The sequence below is a fragment of the Poeciliopsis prolifica genome, unplaced genomic scaffold, assembly GCF_027474105.1.
Source record: "Poeciliopsis prolifica strain line A6 unplaced genomic scaffold, Auburn_PproV2 SCAFFOLD017, whole genome shotgun sequence".
Taxonomy (NCBI): Eukaryota; Metazoa; Chordata; class Actinopteri; order Cyprinodontiformes; family Poeciliidae; genus Poeciliopsis; species Poeciliopsis prolifica.
Window position 1 is genome coordinate 9,259,420 of NW_026562392.1, and position 18,987 is coordinate 9,278,406.

The window sequence follows — 18,987 nt, forward strand, 5'->3', positions numbered from 1 at the left end:
GGTAGATCTTAGTTTCAAATAACCTTTTATTTGCATCAAACAAAGGGTTTTTTCTCTAAATGTAAGTCAGCTAAAAAGCAACAATGTTGAGCAGAACTATTTATATAAAGAGCAATTGCAAGGATGACCTCAAATTTGTCACATCAGGCTCAAAGACAAGCTGTTCCTTTCAGCAGTTCATTTATAAATGTAGACAACATTCAACTCTAATTCTAGTTGTGGTTTGTTGTTGAAAAACCTATGCAACATATTGACTGAAACAGTGCTGTTCCATAAGCAGAACAACATATTTATCAGTGGCTTTTCTAAGAACTCTCAGTAGAAGAAATATATATATTACACACAACAGAATAAAACATTCAAATATTTATAAATCAAATCAAAGCAGTTTTTATCTGTATGTTGGCAACTTACATCAATGTGAAAAGATGTTCCGCATTTAATTGAAGTACTCCTCAAATGCAGACAGCGACTTATTGTGTTTGTATAAGTAGTTTTATCAATACATTTTGCCACAACTGGCCTACTGAGGACATTCGTGATCTTGATATGGCCCACAATGGAAATGAGATTGAACCCCCACTCTAAGGGTATTGTCGATCCTAGCAGAGAGCACTGAAGATGGTAGCTAGGTCACAGAACCTAACTGTGGAGAAAACACAGACAGATGGGGTCCTGTGTACAAGCATGCACACACACCACCGGGGGTACATCCATTCTAATGTGATCAGCCCTCGCTGAGTGGATCACACCAACGTTAATCTCAAGAGACAGTCCGAGGCTTGGTTGTCAGTATGTGTATTTGCATCAATTATGTGGACGTTTGCTCATATGGCTGTGTGAATGCACTGCTGCTAAACATTTGTCCAGTATCACAACACAGTGGATTTGACTTTTTCATAAACTTCCAACAAGCTGCAAAAGCTCGTCAACACTTTAAGACATAGAGAGTGAGTGAAACATCATCAATGTCTCTGACACAAGCTTGTTTTGTGTTGAAGCTCGGTTGCAGAAGAGCATCTAATACTCTAATCATATTCTGCTATGAAAGGTATGATTTTATATTGCTTATCTTACTTAGACAAAAGTATGGTACTTTAGGGATATAATTCATAAAAAAGGAATCAAATAGACAGTTATTTTTCTGATGTACCAAATCAACATTAAGAAGTTGACATGGACATAGGTCCTAGGATGTACTAAGGTTGAAGCTGATATAAAAAAAAAAATGATAATGTCTTATTGCGACCAAACATAATTGAGATGCTGATATTCCTCTTTCTGATATTGGGATGACAATATAATTTAACTTATCAGCAACACAAAATCTTAGGACAATGTTGTACATTTTTGTTTGTTATGCTTACAAATAAATCAATGTATGTTTACTTGAATTGGCTGTTTACTTCATTCTGACACCAAACTTATATTGAGTATACATTTATTTCTAAAAGTTCTGAAGGAGATACCAGGAGAACTGCTGCATATGTACAGCACTGACAGGAGTCTTTCATAACATATCTTTTTAGGTCATAAACAGTTGTCTGTAATGCCTAAGACTATGAGTTTTACAATTTTTCAAAATCTTATTTGTCAAGTACACTTCAAACTCAAAGTATACCACCCTCACCCTCCTATTAGTTACCATCCCTTTCCTACTTTGTACCTGTCCTAACCCTTCTGTTTTGTTCCTGTTAATTAAACCTTAGAGGGGGCTCCTGCAGCTGACATCAGAGTAATTCATTAATGTGTAAGAATGTAAAAGGCTACTTCCCAGGTGTATCTGAGTCCCGTATGTAGGTAATTTTAGACAAAAGCTATTGTGTTACTGTAGCCTTCAAAGTATAACAAAGAAACAAAACTCTGGGTATTTCTCTGGGTATGAGCCTGTGTGCAAAGCTCCCTTGACACACAGGCTCATACACAAGAGTATTTTCTTCTTTGCAGAACCTCACTTATGCAAAATCTTAAAGAGACGCACTGGAAGTGAGTGGAGCAAGAAAAATGTTTTCATTCTGATAAGCATTTAGTATCTACACATTAATTAGAAAAGTGCATTATGCATAAACAAATTGGGTCATTGGTGTATTCAAAAAAGAGAATGCATGTGTTTATGGGGGTCTGCATTGTGCAAGCTTCAAAATGTAATTAAGAAAACAAAGCTTAGACTGTACGGAGGAGTCTGGGCACTTTACAAATTGTAAAGACAGATTATTCACTTCGCTTATTGATGGGACTTGGAGGCGGATGAAGTGGGTATATGAGCAAACAATGTCTTAAAACTCCCATTATCTATCTGAACAATGCATAAAGCCTGTAAGTTTGTTGTTGGTGTCATCTCAAAGTCAAAGTGGAGGTGGCTAAATAATGTGGAGTCAAGGAACAAAGAATGCCAGAACAATAGAGAGAAGACCTAATAAGAGCAATGAATAGAAGATGATTACTAATTCAGAAAAACGACTTGGCAGTTCAACCTACTTCAAATTACAAACACACTCAGCAAGCATACCAAATACCTCAATAAAAACTAAATTAAGTATACATTTTTTATATTATAAGCCATAATAAGGGTTTAGGATTACAGCAATCGTTTAATGTTCAGAGGTTAACTTGGCTCAACTTTAAAGCAAAAACAGTATTTTGTATGAGTCTTCAGATTTGCCAAGAGAAACGCAACAGTGCATAGACAGAAATGTTAATTGTCGGTGCAAATACAATACTAGATTATGCAAAATGTCCTTAGACTTTCATAAATTCATATATTTTGTGCTCAAAATTATAAATCAATTTCCTGGCTTTTTAACATTTCACTGATTTTCCACTCCAATTCCTCCATCATGTGACAAAACTCTGAAGTGGTTGGAATAACACTGGATCTAAATTATCTCGGTGCTTAATTACCAAACGTGAATGTTTTAATTGCTAGCTATGTTAAAAATTGAGCTCAACAAATAAAATGAGATTTAATTTTTAATATTATTATTTGTATTTTAGTATTTAATGTTTTTATGTGTAATTTTCAAGTGGGTTACATTTTAGAAGTGTTTTGATTTGCTGTCAACTTTACCAGGTAATTTTTAGGATTTAGCACTTTTTTGTTCTTAAAGATTTTACATCATTCCCTTGTTATTCAAGTTGACTCTTAATTTTATAGATTATGACCCCATATCAAACAAATAAATAGATACATGGCCTATCTGCTGAGAAATTTTATTCAAATAGACTTTTTCTATGTAGTAGACATATGAGCTGATAACAGTAGACCATTTTTAATCATCTGTTATCCAAGATCTGACAAAGACATCCAAAAAACAAATGATGCATTTGAGGAGACAGCCAAGTTTTTCTGCCAAGTTTGGGACAAAGAGGTCAAACCTAATACATATATAAGTGGCAAAAGACATATTCTCATATTCTCAGATTAAAGTTAGAATGTTAATTTCATTTTCAGTCAGGAGAAACATTTCACAACATTAATACATTACTTTAAACTTAAAGTAAGCAATCCCTGCTTGTCAATAAATCTTTACAACATTTTGTCTTCTAGCCGTCTGTGGAGAGTTTGATATGTAGCTGGGGTTTGTTTCAGTGTTCAAACTCAGCTGCTGCATCGAGCCTATTCATTTGAGTCTCATGTTTGCGGTATCAGACGCTGAAAGAGCCATTTTAAAAAGGGTGCCTCATGTTCCCTTCAGTTTTTTGCAACTTCTACAGTAACTTCCTTTGTTGTTGTGACAAGAAAATGCAGCTTGGGAATGCCTGCCAGGTCATGTGCATTTGTGTGTGAAACCACAACTCCGAATCTACATAGAAACTGTTTTCACGACTGCCTGTTTTGTCTGTAGGCAGATCTTTAGAGACTGTTTGTACTAGATCAATCGGGTCATTGTTACAGAAAAAGAATGGTAAGACGTTTATTGCGGAGCCTTCAGGGTTACTCACAGTGAGTACAAATGCTGCACAGAGATAAGAGCTGAACTTACAGACATGTCACAACTTGAACAGCTGATGAACCCAGCTGCAACACTGAACACTTTATAATTTAGCTGACTGATAAATCCCACCAATGTACTGGTTTCCCTGATGCTTCTGCTCAACACTTTCATACTTAATTATTAAACATGTAATAAGTCTCAAAGACAAGCTAAAACAAGTCTGCTCCTTTCAATAACACTGATGCCGTATTAAAGGAATGAAATGTGTGATATTGTCGTTTTACAAATTGCCGCTTATCAGCAAAAAATTATGCTTCTTTACATTTAAGTCTGGTTAAGTATATAAAGAAAAGGAGGCTTTCTGGTGGCTGCTTATTCACAGCAGTTCTAAATAATTTATCCAGGTGCATCACTTCAGCTGGAATAAGCATCAGACAGATGTTTAAATTGTTACATCCAACTATATAACAGATTTTATTTGTGTAAAAAACATGAGGTCCTACTTTCTACATTTAGTAGCTGTAAATATCATACTTTTGGATTTTGCTTGCTCTGGTAAATAAAAAAAGTAAACTGGGTTGATAAATATCAGGATCGAAAAGTTGAACTGATGTCATTGTAGAACTCATGTTAAGAATATTAAAATTTTGCTTCCCCTCTAAAGTTTTGTCCACATAAACATGAATATTTTGCCAAAGTCAATTTTATGGTGCATTTGCAGTGGTTTCCTATATGTACTCTGTTCACAGGGGCACTGAACTGTATTTTTATATGTTGAATATTGATTATTAATGACTGTATCTGTCTGGATTAACCCACTTTTTTTTATCTGTCTCTTTCTTTCCATTATTATGATGTACCAACTACTTTATGTGATCTTTGACATAAACATTACACGAAGTACTACAGTGCAACTACATTCCATCAAGAGTACCAGATATATTATGTTGTTTAGGTTTTATCTCAAATGAAAAGCACACTTATAATAAACAAGCAGTAACCCAACAGAAATAAAAATTAGAAAAGGGTCTGAAACTCGCCTGACACAAGAACATTCAGTGTTTTTAGTTTCCATGCAACACTTTTATGTGCATGCTTGGTTTGCACAATGTAAATTGAGATAGGACAAATGTAAACCATAATACCTGCAAAACACTGATGTTTCACTTTTAAATCTGATGCAATGAGTGCATAAAGGAACATTTCCCCATTGAGACACGTTGACTGGTTCGCATTTGTAAACCATCACAGAAGACACCTGATCAGTGGAAGGAGGCTCGGGTATGATGATTGTTCTCCATTTATCACTTGAAAAGATGCATATAGGAAACCAGGTTGTGCAAAAAGAGCATTAGATGATGAGTTGTGGTTACATGTGCATGTCTATGTACAAACTTCATTTGGCTGTGACACAGTAGGACTAATTCAGTTACTCAGGGGTTGTGTACTGTATTACCTTGTAATGGCACAGAATCTCATTTTGCCCAAGGAGACACATCAATCTTTTGGATATACTGGGGAGATCAGTGTCTCTTCTGTTGAGTGCATGTGGAGAGAACACTGGAGGAACATTGTGTGTGCATGAGTGTGAAGTCTCAAGCACGCATTTGAGTGTTTCTGTGTTTGGTAATGGGGAAGAGTGAAATGGAATAAAATGTTCAGACCACTGGAGCTGAAAACTACCCATACATTGGTTTGATAAACAGCATGAAAGACCACTATAGTACAAGGCTTGAAGAAGTTTGTTTGTGAGTGTGGGGACATAAGAGAGAAACAGAAATCGAGAGAGAAAGCAAGCAATGGTGTGTCAGGACTAAAATAAAGATTATTTTTTTTTTGAACAGACGTGTTTGTATGTGCTGAACATGAGCTAAAGTGTAAAATCAAAGTAGATTGTGTGTGTTGTGTGCATCCAAGCATGACAACAATGCTGCACATGTATGTACGTGATCAGAAATCCTATTGTAAACACTTCTCGCTCTGCTGTAATTCTACTTTACTGAAGTAAATCAGAACATTCTCTCCCTCTTCTGTTTTTGTAATTGCTTGACAGAAGACTTTTCAGTTCTGCTGCTTGAAAGAAAAAGGGTTACAACCAGGACTTGATAAAAACACAAGGTCAGGTAAAGATTTTTAAGGCAACATGTATACAGCTTAAATGTTAAGAAAAAAATTCAGATAACTGAAGTAAAATGCATCTATTACCTGAGTAGTAAAAGAATAAAAACTCGAGATTGAAGCCGAGAAATATTTTCTGAGATAAGTTGAAAACTTTATGAAGAAATTTCCGCCCATAATTACATCAGTACAATACAGCAATTACAGATTACAGATTCAATAAATCTATGATCAGAATAATAAAAAGTTATTGATCTGGCCATGACATGGAAGAAAACTATGAATTTTACCATGTATAACTGTACCCTCACCCAGTGTACATGCACTTATCAGAGTGGGAGCACTTAAAAAGATACACAAATTATCTAATGTTACACAAAATTAGTATCATCTCATCTCATTGTAACCCACAATGTTTTGGGGGTATATTCAAGCATATTTGGTAAAATAAACTATATGACACTGTCTAAACAAACATTTAACCACCAGCTTCCAGAGTTTTTCTACAGTAGATACAGTAGTTATGATTCCAACTACAAGGCTTTTTTAGCTGGCTAAACATTTCCAGAAACGCATCTGCACAAATAAGTGGCGATGATATCTACTGCTCTAGTGGTGGATGAAGTGGTCCATGCACCACGATGCAAATGGCAGAAAAGAAGCAGCTCACACAGTGGGGGTTTCATTGCTGACACAAATATATCCACTATATATTCTGACATGCAACCACACAGACCCTATTCTCTCTTTATGCTGGTTTTGTTTATGTAGTGTCTGTTAGTGCATATGTGCAATTTGCTACAGTGACTGATGGGGACTACATAAATTAAACATTTGGCAGGAATAAAGGTCTATTAGAAATAAGCCACAAGTCTGCTAGAATTGTTTACAGTGTGAACATAAACTAACCACAGACCTGGAACAAGTAGAAAATAGTACACAAAAAGAAATTAATTCTGTTTAGTTTGAATAAAGCTTCCAACAATAGATTCATGCAATATTCAACACAACTTAATGGCCACATTGCATTATTATTCCTTTAAATAGATAAACATGGCAACATTAGAGTAAGAGGGAAAAAAATCATTAAAAAAAAAACTACTTGAAGTGAATAGAAGGAGCTGAACAAAGAAAAAGGGATAAAATGTTTGGGCTGCAAGGTTATCCATTATCCTTCCTAGATGGATTAGGCAAGTACTTCAGAAAAATTGAAATTTACCTTCTGGAATAAAAACAACCCCAGTGAAATTAAATCCTTCAGTGTTTGTATTCACGAGATGTTGAAGTTTGCATTTGTCAAACATTTCTAAGCACAACCCAGATGGACTCTGAAGGACATTTCATGTTAAGAAATTAAGCACACGCTTTTGAAGCTCAGGTTTTATCTTGCAGGAAATGATAAATTCCCTTTTTCTCAACAGACTGCAAAATTCAATACAACCAGATATCGTCAACAGTTCACAACATGTCACATATCACAATTTCTCCAAGAAAAGTGATGTGAAAATGTGAAACAAGTGTAGTTAAAACCAATTCAGTAGCTTTTAGATTGCCATAGAGCAGCAATAACTTGAAGTAAATCTCTTGCTGGATCACCCAGGACTTCTGTTTCATGGATCAGTGTGAAACACGTCTGGACCAAAATCTTCACAGCGTTGATTTTGCTGATGGAAGTGTAAGAATAGAACACAAATGCATATTTATTTCCAAAAAGCTTTCGTCTTATTTCAATCTATGAGCTGCCAGATCATCACTTGCAGCCCGCTAGTCATTCCTCACTTGTTGAGTTAAGGAGAGATCTCGAACCACGAGTGTACTGTCAGTGTCTGTTAAACTGAATCATCCGGCCTTCCTGTCTGCCCGGAGGATACACATGATGAAGATGGTTTCTGGCTTAGGGTGAGAGTAGAGGATCATTACCACCAGTGTTTAGCACAACCTCATGCAAATGAACAAGATACTGACAGCCAAAAAAAGCAAGTAAATGGAGAATGGGAACTAGACAGCTAATGAAAAGTAACGACCTATAACACATTTAGAAACTGTGTAAAAGAAGGGGTGCATGGAAAAAGGAAAAACTGAAAAGTAGCTAAAAAAAATGCTTACATACTGGCCTGGGTGATTATTGAGTATTCTGGAGCAGGAAAATATTTGATGCACATCAGAGTAAATAGAAACTTTTAACTCAATACTAAAGTAGAAAAAAACAACAACTTGTAACCCAAGAACTACAAGAAAACTTTGAGAGATGAAAAATGTATTAAATCCCCCTGAAGAATATGAAATAATCCATGATCTGGATCAAGACAGCTTCTACTTTTTCTCATTGCTCTACTGACATGAGAAACATCACACAACGAATAAACAGGTCTGCACCTATTCAACCCAAACATCTATAAGGTCTTACAATTGGACTCTCAGTGCCTCGACAGAGCAGGTTTTTTGCTTTCTTCTTTTTTCACAGAGAAGAGTTGAAGTTGTGTAGCAGCGTGAACGCTGGACATCGTTCACTCTGCTATGCTTTGCAGCGTTGTTCACCAACAATGTACTCTACAAAGTTGATTTTTTTTATACATATATAGTTTTTGTGGACTGAATCTTATACTCAAGCTTTTGTTAATGTACGTATGATATAGAGAGATTTTCTAATAACTAAGCTAATAGCCCAAGAGAAGGCTGATGATGTTCCTTTATTACAAAGCTAGAGGCTATTGAAGGCCTAGCTGGACTAAGTTGAATGTATTTTCTGATGGGTGCTAAAATTACCTTGGTAAAAAAAAGAAGCCAATCTAATTTAGATTTAATAGGTGCAAATGAAATTAATATGCAATCTAATGAAACTAATATTGTGAATCAATTTGAACACAAAATTAAATTTTCATGGTTGGTCCCAAGCGAGATACTATTCTATAGTGTTGTGAGGATCTGCACTAATAAAATGAATATGATAATAAAGAAGGTTCATCTGTCATACCCACAAAGTGTGCAGAGTAATTTGAGAGGAGAAATGGGTTTTGTGCAAGAAAATTAAGCTTCAGATAATCATTGTCTAAACTGAAAAGTATCTGAAGGCTTTAGAAGTGTAACAGAAAGTAGTTTGTGTTCTCTGGTTGTTTCTTTTCACCTAGATTTAAACATTTAGTCAACTTCTGACTTTCCTAGTTCATACAAAGATAAACTGATGCAGAAGTACTAAATATAAACTCTGAACACTTTGAGAAACTGAATATTTTGAGTCTGACTAAAAGTTAATAGCATATATTTATAGTAAACCTTTTTAATGTTTGGACTTAGCAACGTAACAGGAAGTTAAAAATGATTAACTGGAAGTAGTTAATTTCCAGGTTCTCTATGCACTAGAGTTGTGGAAAACAATAAGAGTCTGTGGTGAAAGGTTTTTATTTTATACCCAGTATGACTCCTTAAGCACAGACATTTTGCTATCATAGCCAATAGACCTGAAAACTCCAGGAAAAGTTTCCGTCTTCTAACAACATGGGCAAAAAAAATCCTGACCAGGCTTGTTTTACAATGTGGCATCAATCAGCCTTTTACGTGTTCTCAGAGGTCTTGAAAGTTTTGCGTAGTATTTATTTCTTACTTGGTTGAGGTTTTTTTTTTAAAAGAATTTTCAGGTCTATTTGCTATTATAGCAAAATGTCTGTGCTTAAGGAATCAAATTGGTAATAAAATAAAAATCCATGACCACAAATCTGCAGACTCATCATTTTTCCCAAATTTAATGCACATAAAACCTGAAAATTAACTACCTCCAGGTAATCCTTTTTGGTTTTAAATTACTGTTATGTTGTTCAGTTCAGTGCTTAAAGAAAGTTAATGGTATATATTTACATCAAACCTTCTTAGGTTTGATGTAAACTTTCCTCTCTTCAACAGAGGAGAGGAAATCTTCCAAATACCTAGCTACACACAAGAATGAAGAAATGTCTTAATCCAAGTCTTTCACAAGTATCTTTTAGTTTAACCAAAATTTGTTCACCGTTAATCTCATGTAAATTATTTAAGATTAAAGACTTTTAAAGACTGAAACTTCCTGTGGATAAACTCCAATCCAAAGGAAAACATCAGTTTGACATTTAGCAAGACAACATGAGCAAGAAAGCTTAAATGATTCCACATGCTCATACAAAGACAAATTAGCAACAAGTCAAAGAGAGGCCACACGCACAACAGTTCTCTGTGATGCAGGGAGAGTTTGGATGAATGAGTGATGTTGTAGATATGAATACCACTTGCTACAAAAGTATCTCTGTTTCAGCAGCTGGCAAATATAGCTAATGATGTCACCACCATCTCGGGCAGATGCAAAGAAAACATATTTTCTAAAAAAGAAAAGGCACATAAAGAACTCATTCTGTCTCATTTGTCCTCATTTCCTGACATGAGAACCACATCAAATTAGGGACACCAGTTTCAAAATATCCTGAACAAAAAGCTGCATTTAGCTTACATTTTTAGTATTTAAAGGTCTATTTTTTGGGGAAATTTGGTCAACAATTAATTTATCTTGTCAAGCACGTGTGTAAATCCACTGTTTCACATGTGACATTCTAGTGTAAAGAGCAAAAACATTGAGCTTTATTTGCAGCCAGTCGGACACTGTTGGAAAAAAAAGAGGGCACACAAAACCCCTGCAGGACGGAGTCTGGTGAAAGTCTGAAATCGGCATATATTCTCCGAGATACAGCGCAGCACAGAATGATGAACACCCATGTTTTGAGGTATAAAAATAAATACAAAAAGTAAAAAAATGATTATAAGCTTGATCTGCTAACCATATGCCTGGCTAATAATAATAATAATAATAATAATAATAATAATAATTAATTGCTGAAGAAGAGATAGATAATTACTCTTAGAATGGCTTTGGAGAACATACTTGGGCATCTGAAGTCTCTGTCACCTCCCTCTTTAAAAAAAAAAAAAAAAAAAAAATCAGCATCCACATTTCAAGATGTCTTTTAAGCCCTGAAATTGTTGTTTGTGATGTTTTAAAAAGACACTCAAAGTAAGAGTGCTCAGATTGAAAATGATATTAAGAGATCTCTGCAGCACAAACAGGACCAACAATGAGCTCCATGGGTGAGAGTCAAGAGGACTGAACATTTCTGAAATAAAGATATAAAAAGGCATTTTCTTTAAAGAAAACTTTTAAATGGAGAAGGAAACCATCTTTGAGGGAAACATGTTTTGTGAACCCAGAGCAGAACAGTTTGGGCGTAGCAGTGGAGCTTTTATAGTTTGTGACAAGTCTCTTATGAAAAAGAAACGTGAATCTCAACTAATACTTGAAAGAGGTTTGCATGTCTCTTCTAGTGAAAGCATCAGACATATCAAATAAATGTTAAAATAAAAACAATCAAGGGTATTAAGAGAGAAATATGTTGAAAGAAAGTTAGAAGTGAAGGTCTTCAATTGTTCAAGGGGACAGAAGCATGAGGCACAGATCTCACATCACCTTATGCCGACTGAAAGGTAGATAGTTTTTAATTAGTTAATAATGAATGCCAACCTAAAACAAACTAAAAACCACCATTGTGACCTCTAATCTGCCAGTACAAAAATAACTTAAAAAGTGGAACACAGCTGGCAGTGAGACAGAATAAACCTGCTTTGAGAACAAGAATAATACAAATGGAAAGTTTTTGGCAAAGATTCTACAGCATATTTTCTGGAAAAAATTTTGTCTAAGGCAATGCTTGAGAAAACACAATGGATAATACAAAAATCACCTCTGACTGAGGTTAAATTAGAACAATATTTAGTAATATGTATCAGACATGCTGTGTTCAACCCTGAAGCAAGGTTTGATTTAGTCCATCATCTTCACATTAGGGGTATTAATGTTTGAGTGCTAATGGTTTTTCCAATGCCTCAGTAAGACTGCTGAGTACAGGTACATCCAGGTAATTTTTAAAGAGAACTAAAAATAAAAACTATTCAAAATTGTTGTCACAAATATAACAATCCAGGTGGGAATACAAAGTGAGTGGCTCATGACACAAAAGTTGTAGATTGACGTGACTATAAATGCGTAAGACACGAAAACAATTCTGTTAAATTCAAGAGCTCCAACCATGACAACAGCAAATGTAATTTATTGTGTCTAAATTTTATATCTACTGTGTTTAAAGCACAGTGCAAACATGCAAGCAGTAGAGGTTACCACAATGCACACAACTAATTAGATATAAATCTGCAGCATGCAAGGACATTAGATGCTCGAAATAACTCAAAAGTTTTAAAAAAACAATGATCTAAGATATTGCACGTATTTGTTTACAAAAATGTTTGACATAGTTTCAGTGCTGATTAATTATAAAATTATAAAGTAAAGGATCAAATCTTCATAAAAGTATTAGCTGTTTTTTTTCCAAAATAAAGATTTAAAAATAGAAATAAATAAATAAACTGTAAAAAGGGCAAGTGCTGCAGACTACTAATTTAAAATGCATTTTTGAAGAAAATTGCCCATTTTTAAGCTTTTTGACCTGAGCAGCTGTCTTTCATTAACAGAGATCCTCACAAGAGAAATTTTTCACAAGAAATGGGCTATAGCTTACCTGTGCTCGGTTAAAATTTCCCAAGCTGGCAAAGTCAGCTAACAACAGCTGGCACACCTCTAAGACATTAAGTTGCTAATAGCTGATATACTCATCTAATCAAGAAACTTTGCAAAACTAAGTCGTATTTATGCACAAACAGCTGACTAAATAAAATTGGCTCCTTTAGGCAATGCTTATTTCACAAAGTAAAAATGCACAAAACAGAAGAAAAGACAGAGGGAAACTAAAGTATCAATATCTCATTTAGATATTGAATTGGTTCCCAAAAAGGTTCTTAAGTACAGATTCATAAAAACTGTTTTTTAATATGTTGCACTTACAACATATAATGTGGGAGTTTAATCTTTTCCTTATAATGACTGGTAATAAATATTTAAGCACGCAAAGTTCCCCCAATAACAAGCATAAAGATGTAAATTGATTAGATTTACTGCTACAAAGTGAAGCATCTCCAGCATTATGATAACGACCAAAGTAATCATAAAACACCAATTCTAGTTATATAGGTGTAATAAATAATGGGTCATGACCTAAAGAAAAGCCCACATTTCTCTTTGCAGGTTGCTCTCTCTGTTAAATGCTACTGTAATAAGCTAAGAGGGTTCAAGGGCATTAGCAGAAATTTCTGAGAAATTACAGAACTATAAAACAGAGGAAAAAAAAGTAGTCTAAGGCTTCTTTGAAAGACAAAAAAAATATTGCAACTCTGGGATTCTAGGTTTACTGGGATCCTGGAAAAATGCTGGGAATGTGTGTCATTAAGGTAAAAACACATTTTAAAAAAATCCTCTCTTCTCTAAACAAACACAAATTATACATCTGTAAAATATTTCCTTCATTGTGGTAGAGGGTCACCTTTAGACAAGCAACTGATGGGTCATCAGCATCTTGGGGTTGGTCTGATGTAACCATTTTTAACAAGGCCACTGAGTCTCTACCACATAGATTACAAAAACAAACACTTTTGTGTAAGCGCAGTGAAATTAACCCATAAAAATGTGTCAGTGTTTGTTCATACTAACATCTAAAAACATGAATGTCTCCCCCTTAGTTCTTGAATTGACAAAATTAGAAAATATATCCATGTAAATAATAAAACCTCAATGGATCGCTAAATGGTGTGTGAGAAGGAATGTCTTTTTAATATTTCAAGATTTTTTTATTTTATGTAAAAGTAGTAGAAATTCAAGACATATGCATTTGACATATACAACAACAAAAACTGTAGTAAATAATATACAATATTCCTGCTCTAAAAATAAGTGCAACTGAGCCAGCATATCCCTCTGCTCCCATTATAGAAAAAAAGGTCCTGCACTTGTTTTCTGTCTATTAAAGTTCATTTGCATTTAAGAAATAGGATTATATGTAGATATGTATAGCCACATACTACACAAATCCAAAGCAAAGCCTGTAAATGGATAAAATTAGAGGCACAACAAACAGCCCAGAGGAGCTGTGTGGCTGAACAAATAATGCTGGAAAGCACAGAAACATCCACACACAGTGAACTGTAACAGCAGGGAGGCACTGGAGCAGAATTCAGATAAACCTGAATATTTCATGAGCTGTGTTCTCTGTTTGCAACTCTGAGTCCTACCCAGTGTTAATGGAGATGATTTCAATCAGAGGGTTCTTTCTAATCTTCGGCAAGTCCAATCTCGCACCTCCAAGTCTCCTTCCACCATCTTTCTTCTGACCCAGCAGGCGAACAGAGTGACCTGGTGACACATGATGACAAATCAAACTTTATCATCCTGATATGATAAGAATCTTATTATATCAGGTAAAGGCAACTAAACATAAAAATGATCATCATCCTATTATTTGGACAAAATTATTTTGCAGTGCAAATACTTGCAGAATGTATACAAATGAAGGTTGTTCAAAATCAGGAAAATGTACGGGTCAGGATACAAAACATGAAGCTTTCAATCTTCTGTGCTTTTTTAGCTTACATGTGCTGGATATTTGTTTTACAGTTTGTGTTGTCTTGATTTTGGCCACAGGAAGTAAAATTACTACTTCATGAAAAATTATTGGTCTATGTCAATGTAACAACTCATAATGTCCAATTCTTCAAATCTCACCCTCCTAATATAACCTAGGGAGATGTAGATTAAGTTTTTCTGTGTGCTTTGAGCACCAAACTAAATTCAAAGCAATGTTTTTGCTTTGGAAAGTATTTGACTTGACTTGAAAGACCATGCATTTGGGACATGAGACATAATATACATTGTGGTAAGTAGGGCACCAATTTGCATAAATTAATTCCTATAATTATTTTCAAGCTATTACAACTGCAGACAATGAAGGGTACACATGAATTAATGAATCGGTCCAATTACAGGTTTTTACTCCATTCAGATTGTACATTAGTTACAAACTGCTTCTACAACATAATGTATAATTTTGGGGGCTATTGCAACATTACAAACATAATTGAAAATTCACCAATGTCCATATTTTGATGAGAGTAAATAAAATAATGAAGCCTCCTAACTCGACCATCCAACAGGGTACCAGCTGTAGGTCTGCAAAATGGAGGCACTGAGGGATGGAATTGTCTTCCTGTTTCCATCCGCTCTCCATGAGTCTCGAGGGAGGGAGGGATCAGGCTGGGAAGCACAGTTATCAATTGGTAGATAAAAATGACAATCTGCCCCAGTGGAGGACAAAGAGCCAATCAGTGAGGCGTGACTGCTCGTAATATCCCAGAACAAGCAAGGAAATGAGTAACGTTCCCCAGTGGAAAACAGCTGAGACTTTGAGCACATTTGGCCGTCCTTTCTTCAAGATCTCGGAGTCTACGTGTAAGGATGAGACAAGGACACAAAACTGTTGTATGTTCATATACAACGGTAACTAGTTTATTTTTTTAATGCTAACCAATTAAAAGCTGAACATATGAGCAAACTTCTGATAAAAAAGACTAAGGGTCTTACTGTGTTAAAGTGATATTTAATGGTACAAATAAGGGAAAAAGTGTATTTCAATTTGTTTCAAAATGCAGCATAAATAAACTATCTAAATGTATAATTAGTTGGGATATATCAGGAGAAAGCAATTATCTAAATTACCTTGGTGGTGGATGTTACAGATGTTTCTCCAATTATAAAAATAAAACCCCCGAAAATGAACAGAATTTGTGAATGTGACCACAGACTGAGACTCGAGAAATAATCTCAATACCAGCAGGGAATCACTCCAGGAATATTTCCAAAGCCTAATTCAATTTGAGAGCCGGGGCGTGCATAAATGAGGTGCAACAAATAAAATAGCCATCATGAGTTGCTGAACAAAAGAAAGAAAGCTTCCCCATTTATCATTTCAATTACAAAGCTTAGAGAGGCCAACTGTTGTGACATCACCACACAGAGGAAGACACATCATTGTGTCACATTTTCTTGATATTGATTGTGCTCTTCCCCATTCTTCTTGTCCACCTTTTTCAATCTGCCCTTGTTCCTTTCTCCTGATCATAAATACAAACCAACATTAATCTTTCTGTGCAGTCATAAGGGCCCATTAAAACATTACAGAGAGAATGAGGAGAAGGGTATGCAGGTGAATGAATGGAAAATGACAGAAATATTTGAAAGATGAACAAGACAGCAGGATGGATGGATGAACAGAGACGGATTTCTGAAAGGATGACCTGTCGACCTGTGTGTGATGTCTTTTAAGTGATTGGTCCTGTTTGCTCACTCCTTCGATTGAAAATCAGTGAGTAGGACTGAAGGGGATGGAGACAGTTGGGAACTGAAGCAAATGAGGAGGGAGAAAAAAATTTACTCATATTTTCCCAATTTAACCATTTGAACAGTGACATGTCTCCAACTGGAAGAGAAATTTGTTTAATGTTTTTTTTAAATAAATGTTTCTATTTATGTACCGTATTTTCCAAACTAAAAGTTACACTTTTGTCATAGTTTGGCTGGTTCTGCAACTTAGTCAAGTACTTTTTTTTTTCTTACTGATGCGTTAAATGTTAATACATTCTGACAAACAGAAACAAAGGATTAACTATTACCGTCTGAAGCCGTGAAGAAAGCTAATTGGTAGCTGAAAGCAAGATGGCCAGAGCTGGAGGGACGAGGCCGCAGTTGGGTGGTTAAAGAAAGGGCTACTAGAAGATGCTTGTGAACTGTGCAATTAAGTCTTTTTGTCTTGGAAGTTTCCAAGAAAATGTATGAGAAATAACTTTGCAGGCAAGCTTTCTTGGTATTACTGCTTCATGCCATGTAGCCGCCTCTCTTTGGCTTGGATGTTTGCTGACAGTTTCTGAGAGTTTGTTGAAAAGCAGCTAATTAAACAACGTGTTACCAGTTACATCATTAACATGGACAAAACTAAGATATTCTGGTCATGTCTTTCACATGTAATATTTTGAACAAATAAAAACATACTGACTGCAAGTTATTCTTAATGGTGCGCATTAAGAAAGACATAATTACAGAAAAAAAGCATTTTTGCATTGATGCATAATTCACATCAATTTCAAACTTTATCACAAGTAATTACAAATAACATCTAATTTTGTTATCGGTACTAGGAGATAAGCAATGCATTTTTTTTATCTTTGTAACAAACAATGCCAAATAACTTAGTTGCCCATTACATTTTTATAATTTCAAATGTTTAAATCAAAATCTTTTAAGTTGTCTTTCAACTGCATGATGTTTACATTGGATTTAGTTATAAATGTTTTAATTCTTGCTACTTTGGTACGTACCTCTATTTTAGGAAAATTTTAATGCAGATATTTGTTTTGATAAACTTTCATTCTGCCATCTTCAGCTTGTTTTCTCAGAGGTGAACATGAACGTAGAACCAAGTGCCTTGCGATGTTCCTTAACCCTCCTGTTGTCCTCGGCTCATGTCGACCGAGGACAAGCCCTTAAAAAATATGTTTTTCAATTGCAGCTGCATACAGAAACTTTAATCTAACAGTCCTGCATCAGAACTACGGTGTGCACAACTCAGGGGGAAGTTTAGGCTCAAGCAATTCAAATGTGAACTTTGCAAAAGAAATAAAAATAACTAAACCCAGGCCTCAGGTCAGACTGACCGGAAGACTAAGGAAATCACAGCTGGACAGGCAAACAGTATGGAATGGCATCACTGATCTCCGTAAAACTGATATCTTTTCAAATTTCCCCCCCCTCCTGTTGCCCTCGGGTTGACATGACCCGAGGACAAGCCCTTATAAAACATTTTTTTAATTGCAACTGCATACAGAAACTTGAAATCTAACAGTCCTGAATCAGACCTACAGTGTTCACAACTCAGATGGAATTTTCTGCTGGAGCAATTCAAATGTGAACTTGACGAAAAAAATAAGACTAACCTCCTGTTGTCTTCGGGTCAAAATGACCCGAAGACAACAGGAGGGTTAATGCAAAATGTTTGAAAAGAGCTTAAACATCAGCATAGCTTAAAAGCTTTGAAGCTTGACAGGTAGAAACTCCACACAGCTTCATGTCGTTTTTTTAGAGAGGCTCACAGAGCATTAAAAAACTCCTCTACATTTCTTCTGATCGTTTTCTACAAATGTGAATATATTTGCTTGTCTTCTTATAGATTTCCTTTTCCTTATCATATTTTCTTCGGCACTGACACTTCCAAACAATGTGTTTATAATGGTGAACCGACATCAAAAGGTTGTGTGGGCAGCATTTTACCTTTACACATACATTAAGCTGTCTAAGCTTTGCTACTTCTTTCTATTCCAACAATTTTATTAAAAAAGCTTTGCAGTTTCTGGTCACAAAAAAAGAGATGGACTAATCTCCAAAACAAATAAACAATGTTTAATTTTGTATTTGTAATAACAGACTTAAAATAATTTTATTACACCAACTTTGGTGTAAGCCTCTTAAAACATTTTACTGCTTATTTAAAATGTTTTCTTCTTCCTAAATAGAATTTCCATATTTATCGGCTGTGCACAGCAAAAAAAAAAAAAAAAAAAAAAAAAAAAAAAAACAGGAAATCCAGCCATTTTTCCTTTTAGAGAAGTAAATCCTACAGTTGTCAATGTTTCATTTTTATGTATATGCCACTGGGGTAACAAAAATACTAAGGGTAGTCACAGCTGTGTCCACAGTTAAAGAGTAAATTAGCATCTGGCACAGTTAAAAAATCTATCTGTGTAAGCAAACTTGGAACAATGAAAGCCCTCTAACACCCACCAAACCACTAATGCTGTAAAATGGTTAGCAACACAAGACTGAGCAGCGGTAATTGTAATTTGTGCAACTGTGTAAATTATGTCAATACATACTAATTAAACGCAACTGAGGTATTGCAAGGCACTTTCACAGGCGTAAAGAAATGATATACAC

At 35.2% G+C, this 18,987-nt stretch overlaps 1 protein-coding gene across 1 annotated transcript in view; it reads right to left on the reverse strand.

Moving 5' to 3' along the window:
• cdkal1 (CDK5 regulatory subunit associated protein 1-like 1) overlaps positions 1 to 18,987 on the reverse strand; it is a 179,692-nt gene that overhangs the window by 104,521 nt on the left and 56,184 nt on the right. Inside the window, exon 7 of the mRNA XM_055042067.1 lies at positions 14,241 to 14,361. Coding sequence (XP_054898042.1) covers positions 14,241 to 14,361 — 121 coding nt within the window. The remainder of the gene's footprint in view (positions 1 to 14,240; positions 14,362 to 18,987) is intronic.